The sequence below is a fragment of the Magallana gigas genome, chromosome 8 (assembly GCF_963853765.1).
Source record: "Magallana gigas chromosome 8, xbMagGiga1.1, whole genome shotgun sequence".
Lineage (NCBI taxonomy): Eukaryota > Metazoa > Mollusca > Bivalvia > Ostreida > Ostreidae > Magallana > Magallana gigas.
In genome coordinates this window covers 527274-543396 of record NC_088860.1, presented here as the reverse complement: position 1 = coordinate 543396, position 16123 = coordinate 527274, and the positions used below count along the sequence as shown (strand labels likewise).

The following is a 16123-nucleotide window of genomic DNA, read 5'->3' as shown; positions in this document are numbered from 1 at the left end:
GATAATAGACATTCTATAGAAAATGCGTTTAATCGCTTTCATTTTTGTCAACCGTCATTTCCGGTCCTTACCGGAAGGGTTCAAACAAATCAAGCTGTTTGAAAGTTTCACTGTTTTTCTTTGATGATTTTAGTAAAATTGATAAACAATAAAGTACAAGTGTCTAATGTTCAAAAAATATTAACTTTTTATTTTCACTGAGCATTTCCGTTTGTCAATTTCCTGTCAAGAGACAAAAAACAATGATCTCAAACGATGAACGAGATCTCAAAAACAGTGATGACTTGAACAACCAAACACTGAGGGATGATAGCCCTTATGTATCTGTGTTTACATTATTTTGTTTGAATCGTCGTCACTTCTGGTCGCCGTCGTCACCGGAAGCACTTAAATTTTCCCCTTCTTTTTTTTTTCATGGAATGAATACCGGTATATCATTACATGATCTTATATATGTTAAATAAGCAAACATATTCTACTTCCCGTCAGTTATATCAAATATCTTAGGTACCTATCCTTTTTACAAATTTTATACCCGCGAGATTTTAGTCACTGTAAGTGATTGAGACACGAACTTTTATGAATGATAGATAATTGATTGAAGATGTGTGTAACGGGTTTTATTTTGTCAATCGTCACTTCCGGTACTCACCTGAAGAGTTCAAACAATTCATGTTTTAACAAGTTTAACCGATTGACTTTGGTGTTTCATCTAGCATGATAAACTGTTATGTAAACTAGGCAAATGTATATAAAAAAAAAACCCACAGCTTTTATTTTCATTAATCACTTTCGTTCGTCCGTTTCCGGTCTCGAGACAAAAAACCTAGTTTCACCAGGATCTCAGATTTGGCAGAGAGTATTGATATTTCATTGTATTATATAAAACAAATCGGACGGAAGACCTACTCGTTACTCGTAACGAGATGTAGTTGGTTGTTTCTTTTTGCTAGGGACAACGTAACGCGTTTATCTGTACCAGAGTGTCCGATTTTTCATTGAGAGGTCCCATGGCCTCATCGCTCACCTGGGCAACAATAGCAAGATGTCTTGATTAAATCAATTTATGGTATCAAAACAAAATATCTTGACAACTTAGTAGAGCACAGTTTATTTTAAAAATCTTAAAATTTTCCTGCACATATTCTAATACTTATGTTAAAAATAAATTCCATTTTTGTCAGGTTTTGAGTAGGAGACTTTTCTCAATTTATTCCTATGTAAAATTGTAAAATGTATGTAAAACTATATCGAAATGCAACAAAAGGGCGAAGAATACAAAACGAAATGTTTTTATTCGAAGCTTGTAAAGCTCAAATTTCATAGTCCAGTTTCACAAGGAAAGCTTGGTAGGGATTTCCAAATCTCAGATAAGGAAGTTTGGAAATCAATATATTCCTCAAAATTAAAAATGTCAAAGATGAAAGTATAGCGGAATTTAATTATAAACTTCTAAACAATTTACTAAGTAATAATCTGTTAATTAGTAAGTGAAATAAAGGGGTAAATAACAAATGCAAAATATGTAGAACCGAGATAGAAAATGCACAGCATCTAATTTTTGATTATGTAAATGTAAAACATGTTTGGCAAATGGCAAAACAATGCTTTAATTTGACTATTGTGTGGAAAAATGTCATTGTTGGTTCTTTTGTTGATGACAACGAAACAACAAAGCTTTATAATATCTTCCTCTCACTGCATTCAGAATTTACAAATATAAAATGTTCTGTAGAGTTGAACATTAGAAGAAACAATTCAATCGTTGAGAATGTCTATTAATGAGAGTACTTTATCATATTGTTCAGTTCTATCTGTTTTACATCAAATGAAAAAAAAAAAATCTTTCAAAATTTTTCATTTATGCTATGAATATGTATTTTTGATGATAACTATTATGTTTATATATAAACGCCCACCCTCCGAGGGAGTCAGTCCCTGAGTTGTATACCAAGGGTTTCTATCATGGACACAGAATTTGACAGAGGGTTGTGAAACCCTTTGATATGTGTGGGCAAAAAAATCCAGATGAATTATATTTCTTTATACCCTAAATTATCAATGCAAGGGTTTTTTCATTTTTTTTCCTGATAAACACATACATGTATAAATGTACATGTACGTACAGTGTACATGTAGCATCTTTATTTCAGAAAAACTTGATATATATCGTATATGTAAATATTTTTTTTTTCAGTATATGTTGATTTTTCTTTTTTTTTTCTGATAAACTCATACATGTATACATATACAGTGTACATGTTTAGTTTATAAAAACCTGATATATATTGTAAATTTTTTTTCACCATATGAGATGTACTGATATGTTATTATCATAAATTCTTGTTTGTAAGGAATCAATAAATGGTAAACAAAAAAGAATGTATGAAACCAAGTTTTATTGGCGTATTTTACGATGCCTATATTGCTTATTGCTATTTCTTTGACAATGTGATAGTCAAATTCTTGATAATAATAAAGTTCATCGTTTTTAATCCAGGAATAAATGATACAATTCAAAAGTGAATGCACGTTTATTTCTAAATGTTTCGCCAAAATTGTCAGAGCCAATGAAGGTAAATATGTATGTGTCCGATGTATGGTCAACTCAACAAAAACTGCCCAAAGTGTATGTAATAATAACCTACGAAATTTTCTTTTTAATGAAACGAAGTAAGTGTTTTTGCATCGGTTGTATTATAAATACATTATCTAGTACTTTAAAAAAAATCATGGACTTTTGAAAACTCTTACACAGTTGGAGCTTTCATTATATTTTAGTTTTTTAACGATACTGAAAAATGCATTTATAATTTACCTTTGACTACCTGAGCATGAGATGTTTCACTCATCAAATATTTTTTTTTTTATATAGATTTATTCATTATATCAGTTTTACATCAAATATAACAAACAGAGATAACATCAACAAAATATAGAATATACATATGCTCTAAATTGATTTTACAAAATTTTGGAAAATTCTATAGTCTACGAATGAATTGTGACTTTTTAAAACAGAAGCATAGAATACAGTAGATACCTTTACATGGTTCAAAATATTGTAATTTGTTTCTTCTAAGGAATGTACCCGACAATACATCTTATATTTATAAATTCTGTATGCTATAAATGAAATGAGGGTATTCAGTGATACAATTTTTCTATTTTGTTCATGAAAAAAACCTAAAAGTACATGTTTCCACTTAATATCAATTTTAGTGTAAACATTTAAAGCATTCCATATTTCAAGTACATTATCACATTCAAAAATAAGATGCTTTGTATTTTCATTCTCCTGGCATATTTTACATTGACTGTGGATTTCTTTATTCCATTTACTTAAATAAACATTGTTACAAAGAATATTATTTAATACTTTGTAATTGAATTCTGCTAGACGTTTATCAGAAATATCTGATAATTTACATTTGTAGATATATTTCCAATCAACAGAATCAATATCATATTCCTTTTGTAAAACAGTCTGATAACAAGGTTTAGTAAACTTCTTATTTACTAAATTCTCATAGAAAAAACTACATCTTTGCCCTAATACATTCTCATAACCTGAATGAAAATAAAAATAATTATTATTTTGTATATTAGTAAACTTACAATTTGAAAAATCAAATTTCCTACATAAAGGCTTGAAAACAGAGGAAAGAATCTTGAATTCACATATCCAGTTTGATTTATTATTTATACAGTCTTTGAAGTCTAAAAGCGACTTGAAATTTCCTTCATCATTTAACAAGTCGTTTACATATAGAATTCCACATGTAATCCAATTTTTAAAAAATAAGGAGTTTCCCTTATACAAAAAATTGCAGTTGTTCCATATCGGTTGTTGTACAATTTTAATTGATGAAATATTTTCTGAGTTTTTAGGCTTACATTCATTGAATGAACATAACACTTGTTGATAAAACATTGGTAATTTTCCTAATTTTTGCATATTTTCTATCTTTTTTTCTGAAAATTGTAATGCGTAATTTACATCTATGTTTATTTGTTTACAGTAAGAATCAAAAATTTTGTACAGAATGTTTTTGTTTTTTAAGAGTCGAGGAACCCATGAGGCTTTTAATGCCTTTATTTTACATTCAATATCAACAACTGCCAGCCCACCTTTTAAAACATTACCTATTAAAGTATTACGTTTAATTCTTTCGGTTTTATCCCAAATAAAGTTATAGATTAAGCGTTGAATTTTTTTTATAAAGTCATTTTCGGGAGAATTAAGTATTGAAGCAACGTATGTGAGTTTGGATAAAGCAAGTGTGTTAATAATGCATGATTTACCAAATAAAGTTAATTTTCTTCTTTTCCAAGACTCAAAAAGCTTTTCCACATCATGATAAACTTTCATCCAGTTCTTATTATAACACTCTACTTTATCGTGCCCAATGAAGATTCCCAAACATCTTACTGCTTTGTTTGTAGTTTTGATACCATAGAGCTCGTCATAAAGATTTTTTAGAGTACCTAATAGAATACATTCTGTTTTGTTTATGTTTATTTTAGATCCAGCGTGTTTACAAAATTCGTTAAGCACGTCTAAAGCATGTTTCATTGACATTTCATCTCTTAGGGCTATACTTAGATCATCTGCGTGTTGAATGTTTTTTATTTCATTGTTGTTTATTGTTATTCCTTTTATGTTCTGATTACTGTTTATCTTAATAGCTAGAATTTCAGCTACAAAAAGATATAGCAGAGCAGAAAGCGGACAACCCTGTCTTATTCCACGAGTCATTGTGCATGTTTTTGACAACCAGCCGTTATTTTTCATCTTAAATATTGGATTGGTATAAAGTATGTTGGCCCATTTTATGAAGTTATTGCTAATGTTAAATTTTTCTAGAACCTTAAACAAGAAATTCCACTCCACGGAATCGAATGCTTTTTCAAAGTCCAAGAAGAGTAATATGCCATCAAGATTTTCTGTTTCACAGTATTCAAAAACATCTAGAATTAATCGAGCGTTTTCTCCGATATACCGCCCTTTAATGTATGCAGTTTGTTGTTCGCTAATTAGTTTAGTTAATATTGTTTGTAATCTTTTCGCAAAAATGAAAGCAATGATTTTATAGTCTGTATTTGTTAAACTAATTGGTCGGTAATTTTTTAAGCTATCTTTTTCCCCTTTTTTGTAAATTAAAGATATCACAGAAAGTCTTTGAGAGTATGCCATTTCACCTCTTTGAAATATTTCATTAAGAGCTTTGTAGAAAAAAGGACCGATTATGTCCCAAAAACATTGATAAAACTCACAAGGTAAGCCATCTAAACCAGGCGATTTTTCTTTTTTCATGTTATTTACTGCCTCTCTACATTCTTCATATGAGGGAAAATTATCTAAATAATTTCTATCATCGTTATTTAGCGTAGGATTTTCGCTTATTTCCGACAGATATGTATTAATATTTTCAATTGGAATATTTTTACTTGTATAAAGATTTTGATAGAACATAAGCATTTCCCCCAATATTGCATTCGTTTTGTTTATTTTTAATCCCTTCTCTGATTTTATTTCTTTAATTACATTTGACGCATGATTATGTTTTTCTAGGCCCAAAAAATATTTAGAATTTTTCACCCCTTCTTCTATCCATTTGATTTTAGATCTTATTTGAGCCCCTTTGGCTTTTTTATCGTACAAGGAATCTAATTCCGCTTCTAATGTTTTTAGTTTTTTGTAATTGAAACTGTCAGCGTGTTCATTTTCTAATTCACCTATTTCATGTTCTATTGTCTTTATTTTCTGTTTAAATGATTTTTGCTCAGTTTTTGCAAATTTAATGGAAAATTCTCTTACATTTCTTTTAATCAATTCCCACGTAGTAAGTGGGCTTAAGGATGGATCTATGTTATGAACGATATCGCTAATTCCCTTTTTGTAGTTACCATTTTCGAGATAAGAAACATTTAGCTTCCAATATCCGGGTCCCTTTTTTGTTTTATCTATATCATAATAGAGTTTTAGAAATCTGTGATCAGTCATTCGAATCCCATTTGAATGAGTACCCGGGATTTTCCCAACCTTGAAATCTGTTGGAATATAATAGAATGAGTTATTAATAAATATGTAGTCAATTCGACTTTTCACTCATCAAATATGAAATAAAAAAGGGGGCAATGAACGCCTATGAATTTATTTAGTGAGCTATAAATTTCAAAACAACCGGTTCACACATTTTTTTTTATTTTTGCGTATAAGTTGGGGAAAAAAATGAAATGCTACAAATTTCTAAACAAATACACCTTTGCACTACATGTATATTGTACAATTATTCATTGCTCAATCTACAACAAAATATGAAACGTAAATCAAATTTTTGAATACAAATAATCGAATGAAAACTATCGATTGTTTGCCTAAATATGTCGTTTTAACGTGTTTGTGTGTATACGGCTATTGCAAATATAAATAATGTGTATCAAACATGGTAAGAATTAACGTTTTTATGCGAGAATTGATATTACTTATCAAACTTTCTATTTCAATAATATTATATGAAGTTAATCAAATTTACATGAAAAAATGTAAAATTTTACATTATGGTCTGGACAGATATTCTCAGCAGCAGAATTAGCAATCAGTTTAATTTTACGCCAAAAGTTACGACGAAGTTTGGCTACGCGTGGACTTTTGGCTTAACTTAGGTTGGGTGCCAAGTTACCTTAGTCCAAATATCTGACTCAAGTCCGGATTTACGCAAGGTGTAAGGGTACGCTGAAACGGGCCCCTGAGCTATACTTGATATGTATTATTCACAAATTTGGAGATTGGAGACAATAACCAGTGTTGCCTCTATTATTCATACCAATTTTGCAATTAGAGGTCTGCCCTGCCAGTGCCAGTCTCGGCTAACCTTAAACGTTTTCATTTACATGCAAATATCCCACGTATTGCAGTCCTTTTTTAAAGGACAACAACTTGTTAATCTTTTATTAGGCTTTACATTAGCGAAAGATTTGACCTACCCGTCTATGGAGAAAGAATTGTAGATGGTCGAGGGGGTCACATCGCTCCAGCTACTGTCCAGAATACGTGAAGAACTGAACCAGTCACTGATGTTCGAATCTCTCCCATCAAACGTTATAAACGCCACCTTAGATCCGTGTTGGTACAACTCGAGAGTAACCTTAAATTAACCACCCAAAACTTGCGGCTTATTGGCTTCTTCAAACATTTTAGCAATGCATATTGAAAGACTAACTACATGTAAAAGGAACATTACTTGCGTGTGTTCCATTCTATATCTAATGTTCACTATCAATTGAACAATTATTATAATCTCACCTTTTATAATGAACAAAATTTGTGTTCAGAAATAATGACGCAAAAATAACAATTTATAACATACGTATAATTTATAGAATATGGCTGAAGTTTGTGTAAAATAAGAAATTATAACATACGTATAATTTACAGAATATGGCTGATGTTTGGGTAAAATAAGGATATTAAAATAAGGTAAATTCATGTTGCATAGATACTCTGACAAGATAACTCCCTTAAAAATGCTTTTGTGATTTTGTGACACTTTGGAACTTTTGGGGAGTTGATTTTAATCAACTCTCCTACGCAGGTACTCTGACAAACCGAAAGTGAAACAGTGTTTGGACCAAAGCACAAATCATCGCCGCTGACAAGAATTTGTTCTTGAGAATAATTGATAAATCCGAAATAATGTATGCTAAAGCATTGTTTTTCAAGGAAACATATTTATAAATACCTTGAAAATAGTCAGTTTATTCGAATAATTTAGATTTTTTTGTAGTTGTATGTATTCTTACGCCAGAGTTCAATATAGTCTCCTTTAAGGGTGTTGTTTACTCAGGGTTTGAGTTCTCGAATTCGGATTGTTATAAAGTTCAATGTCATGAGTAAAATTTGTTCTAAACACAAAAAGTATCTGTGAAATGAATTATTATTGACATAACATTCGATATTTCTACTATATTATGGAATTATGCCAAAACAAAAATAGACTTTTAGCCAAACAGAGGAAATTCGGACTAAATTTTGCAGATTTTGTTTTCTGCTAAAACATTTTGGGAATTAAGTACTCTAATATTAAAAGTTAAGATTTTATATTTTAGTCTATATAATTTTGCATATTTTCTGGTAGTTTTACCTCATTTATTCATTATAATAACCGTATGGCATGAATTTAAAAAATATTGAAATATGCTTAAAAACGAGAAAAGACACCATATCTCAAAATTTTGATCATTGACCTCATATAAATTATATGCCAACAGAATAAGATCAATATAATTAGTTTAATACTATAAATGTTTTTGTATTATCATCATTCAAATTTTTGTAAAATTGGATTAAAAATGGATAGGAATTTGAAAAGTGATAGAGGAAATTCGGACTGGAATATTTATAAAAATTGTGAAGGAAAACTTAATGCTTTGTATGTATTTAGTGTCACTGCCATTCATAAATTGTATTTCATTTTCAAAAGTGTTGAGCAATTTGTATTATTTTCACAATTAAGAAAATCTCAATCATAGTGTAAAATTTTAAGTGATTTTCCTTTAATTTTTTTTTATAATTTAACATCCGAGCGTTTGGTTGAACGAGACGAGGGTTCAATATTGCTTGGATCCATAAATTTTCCAGAAATATTTCTATCACTGATACATTATGATAGTTTGATTGAATTTATTCTATCTTTAAATATTACTTAACATGATTCATATGGGGTTTTATCAACATTCTTGCGTCGAAAAAGTCCGAAAATTCATATTATAATCAAAGTACTGAAGTACTGAAAGCCGGGCTCTTTTGGTGTGTCTTTATGCATATTGAGTAGTAAAGACTGAAAACATCTCTCTCTCTCTCTCTCTCTCTCTCTCTCTCTCTCTCTCTCTCTCTCTCTCTCTCTCTCTCTCTCCATATCAAGTGCATTTAGAAACCAACAAATACTATACTGTACATACAGAGTAGCTGCGAAAGACCTGTATAATGCGTTGTATCATCTCTCTCTCTCTCTCTCTCTCTCTCTCTCTCTCTCTCTCTCTCTCTCTCTATGCTTTTAATGTCGGCAAAGCGTCAGAGAGCGACCAAATTTTGTAAGCAGCTATAAACAATAATATGTCTGTCTAGTAGAAAAATATAAACAGTTGCTGCCTTGAATTTTGCAACAAGCGTTATATATTCAACCCCCATTTCTCCAACGCGCAGCAAAGTAGTTCATGAAAATCCATGCGCATTGTATGTGTCCAAAATGCAAAGTCTTGTATTTAAAACACGTTATTAATAAGAAAACTAAAAAGATAGACAGTTCTTTTGAAATTAAAATAAAAACACATGCAGTGCAAACACTTTTGACAAAACGTGGCTCTTTGTGTAACTATTTGTTATAGCGGAAGCTTTTACTTTCACACTGTTTGGTTTTTTGTTTACTTTTGAAGTTGTGCTATTTATAGTAACATTGGCGATTTGCCTGCCTACAGTCAGGACTCTGCTTTCAGCAGAGCCCGGCTAAAAATGTGCGTAATTCAAATACAGATTAGAAACTACCTGTACTTGTCATGCAAAATAACATATTATTGATTTTAAAATAAATAACCATCGATAAAATCAACTCCTGTCAGTTCTTCGGTACTTTGATTAGAGAATTATTTTCAGACGTTTAAAAAGGTCCTCTTTAGAAAGTTTGGTTTAGCATTTTGAACATTACATACAATGCATATGATTCACTTGAAGACTGCAAAGTGTTGAGGCATAATGCCGCCAGTTCGTAAAATACAGAATCATTTTCAAACAAACATTTACAATTAAAAGTTCTTTCAATTTTTGTTGTCTTAGTGTGACAGGAAATTTGTGACTTTGCCTAAAATATTTCATTTCCGAAAATATAGCAAACATAAATTTTATCATTTAAGCAATATAATAACAGTCGTCATCATAATGAATACATGGTTACAAATAGTATTAACTTCATATTCGACAATAAGAAAGTCTATATAACGAAAAGTAGTACATTACTTGAGAAATGGATAGACTTTCCCAGAGGTCCACCCGTGGATTCCGATAATGCGAAGAGCATGACGTGGTCTCCATGGATACACACGTGTCTTGAGCGGTCGGGGGAAGGGTATTTCCCAGCCAGGTGTCTTTGACACTTAGTTTAACTCCCGGGGTAGCCCGGAACATTAGCTCATTTCGGAGAACTGAAATGAAATCAAGAATGGTGGTCATTACATTGATAAATTTGTTAAGCCATTATGTGGTTCTTGTGCCGTACCTCAACCAATGGCCTCCATGTTTTTAGGTCTGCATTAAAATTTTAAAAAATTGGCTTTTCATAAGTTAAGTGAATGTTAAAGATACATTTAGAATAAGTGATGCTTGAATTTATGTAGCATTTTGAAAGAATCAATCTAATCATGATTATGTTGATGCTAGTCACAAGCGATAAAGATAATTACCGTTTGTTCTAACATACAACGTCCAAGTTCCGTTTTTATCTACCAAATCCCCGTTCTTGCTTGGACCTAGAGTGTTTATTTCACAGAATTGGTCATCTCTGTGAATGTTGATGCTATAACAGTTTTGGTATTTCAAGCACCTCACACAACACTCGGAGAAATGACCACTAGACAAAATGAATGAAGTAACAGGGTTTCTGACGCGATACCCCGCGAATTTATCAAAAAGGCTTGCATTAATTGTCTCTTCCGCACTGTTCATGGGGGAAAAGAATGCGAAACAAAGACACGACACTGCAAAATGTATCAAGTTAATCATTATCCTGTTAGTAAGTATAACACTCTGTTAATTTGACTTAGACTATAAGTAATACACAGTGATAAGTGTCCTTCCTGTCTCAACAGCTCCAAGAGTTCTTCAGACTTCAGACGTACACCGGGGGTTTGTACTGTCTGTTCATTGATAAATATAAAGCTCTTGATACGTTTTTGTTCCTTGCAAATGAAAAACACTCCGTCAACGAAGTCATTGTTGGTTGTAATGCTCTGCAGAATGTGTTACTGAAATCAATGAGCCGGTCCTACATTATTTGTAATAAAAAAATTGACATCATATTCTCAAGACATTTTCACAGCAACCCCTACTGCAAGTTTGTTGTTTTAAAATAGTATTAGAAAATATCTATATTATCTATACTTACTAGTAATTAATAATTGTAAACTTCAATTGAATAACAAAGAGAAGTCGTACGCTTTACACAGGTTGGTCATTTATGAATTTTACGATGTTTGTATGTACTATCCAAAGGAAGCTATGTCTCTATTCTGATCCATTTCACAGACATTTGATACAAGCATTACATGTGAACCCTATAAAGTTAGCAACACAATTTCATTAGGATTTAAATTGTGTTCGCCATTCTTATTCAAACTGTGACAAAGAATTTTAATTCATTACTCAATGTTACAAATTGAGCTGAATACTTTCTTTAAGTTTATAATTCTAAACTGATATCGAATTGCCAAAGCTTGATATATACTGAAAGCGCATGCATTTAGTTAATAGAGTATTTTTAGGTAATCTACAATGTTTATTATATCATATCATTTTCAAAGGAGTAAATATATGCCTTATCTTTGCTATAACTTTTGTTTTAGCTAGGCAATTACCTATATACCTTTAGAAGAACTGAGTAATCTCATTGTTAAAGTATACCCTTTTCAGATATATATTGGTTATCCTTGTACAAATATTATGAAACTATGCTTTTACAATAATTTAAATTTATATTTAAAGTACAGGGATTTGACTCAATCTGAACAACAAAAAAGGGGGTGGAGGTATAGTAGAGGAGAAGGAAATTAAGAATCCGCCATTGATTTTTCCATTCCTCACATTACAGTCCTATAACTTTAGAATAAATCACAATAATTTAACAAATGCTTTTTTTTCAGTTGAAAGGCAGAATCTTGTAATGTGCTGACGTATAGAAACTGTTAATTGAATGTTTGTTGATCCACCATGTTAAGGGATCAATACATTTTCATCAGCTATTTGCCTCAGGGCTAACCATACTGGAAAATCCAGATTCTCGCTTGTCTCCTCTGTGTTCCTTGGGAAGCCACGCGGAGACTTTTGAGTGTCTAATTCTGTAAACCGATTTGGTGAAAACGATCTCTCAATATTGACGATCAACAAATATTCAAATATTATTAGGGAAGACCAGGGACAGTTATAATTTAAAACAGCACGTTAATGTAATTCGACGAATGACAGGTGCAAAAAATCAAGGAAATGAACGAATATTGCATGGGAAAAAATTGGTAGGTAAACATTTTTTTATATTTCAACACCGTATAACAATCTGCCTTTCGACTGAGAAAAACATTGGTTAAATTATCGTGATTTATACCGTTTTGAGAGCACGAAGGGAAGTACCAAGAATGAAAAAATTACAATAACATACCGTCAACCATATAAAAAAATCCTTAAACCGAAATACAAATTCAAAGTAGAGCAACACGGACCTCCAAAAAGATAGAGGTATAGGATCAGTGAGCATCCTCTGCTGGACGGTCACACCCGTCGTGTGCTCTTTGTCGTAATCGGGAAAAAACGGAAAAGTCCGTAGACAATTTGGTGATTAATTATGGTCGAACAACTAGTATGAAAAACGTCAGTCAGCATGCGACCCAGTGGGAGATTGTATTTGCTGACAAGGTCGTTGTATCGACCATAGGACTTACGAAAAGATGATTTCAAACGAGACTGTTGATAGTCCTATTTTATCAACTTGTTTGTCAGTAGTTTGCCTCGCCAAAGAAATTGTTCATACGAAGAGCATGCCCCTGCGTATCAAATTAACTGAGAGACAAAAATACCGTATGCAGGTGATGAAGGTATATTGCTACAAAAGTAAGGAAAGTTGACTATAGAAAAATTGAAATCATCGCGTTTAGGTTACCATCAATGTCCATGCCCAGTAAAATATCCAAATATGAAACAGATGACGCAGACTCTTTGGTATCTTTTATTTCAAGTTCACTGGGAAATACCGAGTCGACGTAAGAATAGAAATAACAATTGTTAATTGATAATACGTCGTCGATATACCTGAATATTGAGTTAAAGGCCACGGCGAGTGATTTATTTTTTTTCACGTACGAGTTTTTGAATAAATTCTGCTTCATAAGGATACAAAAATAGGTCTGCTAGCAATGGGGCACAATTGGTACCCATGGTAATTCTAACAGATTGTTGGAAGACTTGATTTCCAAAAACTACATAGATGTTGTTTATCAGAAACTCAAACATCTTTTCAATGTCAACTTCAGAGTACTTGTGTGTGCAATCAGAATGGTTTTTAACAAAATAATTTTTTAGATTTCCAATGACAAGGTAAGCATTTTTACGACTTCCATTATTATCAAAAAGCCTAGATTTTAATTTGTAATGGTTGTATAAAGCGTTGAAAAATCGTACGTTTTGATTCTATTGATTTTCGTAAGATTTTGTGACCTCAAAGTTTCTAATAATTCTTTAGAGTTTTTTTGTATCCACATCTGATTCACACCACTTCTGGAGTATACAGCTGTACAGTACTCTTGAAGTTTCTCCTTCACTACTGTAAGAATGTTAGTAAGGAGTAAAAAAAGAGATTTGGAAGAACATTTACTGGAACCTGCTTTATATCTCTGTTTATCTTAAACACTATTTAAAATTCTATTTCAATCAATTTTTTTTAAAATGGATAAAACTTTTATATCAAATTCCAATATTCAGATTAAAGAATATGGGATGGATTTCAAACACATGCGAAAGGAAAAAAGAATTAGACAGTGTTGTCTAATATCAGCCATTTTGTATCTTTTTTGGCATATTTTGTCTGAAAAATGAAGAATAATGAAAATTTACAAAGTCTTCATGCTAACACTATACGGGAACAAAGTAATGAATAAACAAATACTAGTAAATGATTTCACAGTACGGCGGGATTTAAAATAAATGCAATTTAACATCCATTCATTGAATAAGTACTCAAAAAAATTCTATAATCAGTTTTAAAGAAAAATAATTTGAATACCAACCGTGTAAGCAAAAAAACTACAAGAAATTTGATATTCTAAAAAGTGATAGGGAGAAGAATATATGAATAAAATTGCTTTCCGAAAACGCAAAAGGGTCTCGAAATTTTACTTCAAATTGATAAATAATTTACTTTCAAATAACTATTTTGTAAGTAAGAAAAACAAAACTCCTGGAAACGTATATATGCAAAATTTCTATTGAAAAAGTCGAAAAATCATATAATATTTTTGAGTGCTTGAATGTACAGCATACATGCAAGATAATTGTTTTGTTTTTTATGCTAAATGGAAACACATAGTTACTGGGGTTTTTTTAAGAAATGAAATCACTGCTATGTATAATTTACTTTTATTTTATGATGCATTAAAAATTCACAAGTTTACATGTTTTGAAGACTAGAAAATATTGTTGAAACATCACAAGGAATTGTATGTATTTTGAAATTATGTTTTCGGAAGTACTCTGAATTACTACATTACATAGAAAAAACAAGGAATTTTTCATTTTTTAATAAAGCTATTTATCAAATTTTAGTTAATTTTACATGGCCATAGGAAAGCTGGTTCATGGCTCTTCACATAAGTAGGGAGGTATGAGATGGACCTGATACTGATGGACCTTCTGTACTGTGCTAAATACAAGACGCCGGGGTATTTGAAAAAAATATTACAGTTGTAATGTATTTAATATATGTTAAACGTATTTTTGATATAAATAACTTATCTAACAAAAACTTTAAATCAAAACATACCAACAAACGAAGCCGATGATGATTGCCTTGGAAAATGTGTACTAGTATATGTACTTAAAATCAATGTTTTGATCCCAAATTATTTGTATAAAAATTGATGTCATAAAATTCTTAGAAACTCCTATTGCACGTTTGTTTTTAAAAGTATAAAAAATATTTCTATTATTCATACTTACAAGTAATTATTTATTGTAAACTTCAATTGCATAATAGAATCTTTTTTCGCATGCTTCGAAGGCTATACGTTTTCATTTAAACAATAAAATGCTTTCTTTTGGTGATTCATTCGGGATATGAAGGTAGCGACATTGCAGAAAAAAAAATTACGTAACCCGCTAACGCGGGTTATGTATTTATGTATTACAATGCTAACGCGGGTGATGTATTTTTTTTTCTGCAATGATCGCTACCTTCATAACCCACATGAAACATCAAAGAAAGCATTTAATTGTTTATATTTACACCTTTCTTTTAACTGATTAATTAATTGATTATGAAAAAAAGAAAAATTCACTAAATTACTGTAAATGTACATAAGTACGTTAGCTAAAAGAAACAGCCAAATCATCCCCTGTTAAACTTTGAGTCTGACATCATGATAATTTCGTGCAGTCCGTGATTTTTTTTATGGCGCTTTAGGTCTGGACCAATTGATAAAGAGGGCGTGTCAATTTTAGGCCTGTCAGTTTCTTTTCAGTTTCAACCGCTGTAGATTTCGACCAGTCTATACACAGGGCGTGTAGACTTAAGTTTGGCTGTTTCTATAGAGCTGTGAATTAACTATATATGTTTTCGTAAGAAATAGAGGGAATATTAGTAATAATTGATAGATGTAAATATATTCATATATATCCTTAGCCCTCAAACAAACAGCAGTCATACTCCACACATTTGTTGGTCATTAATGAATAATAATGAATCAATGATAATTAAGGTGTTCTTATGTCTTATATTGTGAAAAGCTAAGTCTTTTAAACTTCTTAGTTCCACAGACAGCGGGAATAAGCAGTAAGTGAACCCTATGAATTTAGTAACAGAATTAAATGGGCATGGTCATGATTTTGGTCAAAAATTATTTGGTCCGATTTTATTGTTAACAATGCTTTAGTAAGGCATTTTTAATAGGCAACCAAATTTGAGTATCATCCGTTGAGTTATAAGCAGGTTACAGAGCTTAGAATTCTTTGTTATATAAACAAAGCTTTTGTTTACATTATAAATGCTGAAAGGAAAAATCTAGTTTTAGACATAAAATGAATGTGTTAAGCGTTAGTAACTGTTTATTTATGCTTAAAATGAATCAGAAGATCTGAAAATCAGCTTGA

The 16123-nt window shown here is 31.1% G+C and overlaps 1 protein-coding gene across 1 annotated transcript in view; it reads right to left on the bottom strand.

The window, feature by feature from the left end:
* Positions 1–11012, bottom strand: part of LOC117680330 (uncharacterized) — a 50275-nt gene extending 39263 nt beyond the window's left edge. Inside the window, exons 1-3 of the mRNA XM_034473802.2 lie at positions 10459–11012; positions 10016–10200; positions 6991–7151 (exon numbers count right to left, since the gene is read on the bottom strand). Of these exons, the coding sequence (XP_034329693.2) occupies positions 6991–7151; positions 10016–10200; positions 10459–10777 (665 nt within the window). The 5' untranslated portion in view covers positions 10778–11012. The remainder of the gene's footprint in view (positions 1–6990; positions 7152–10015; positions 10201–10458) is intronic.
* Positions 11013–16123: the final 5111 nt, after the last annotated feature.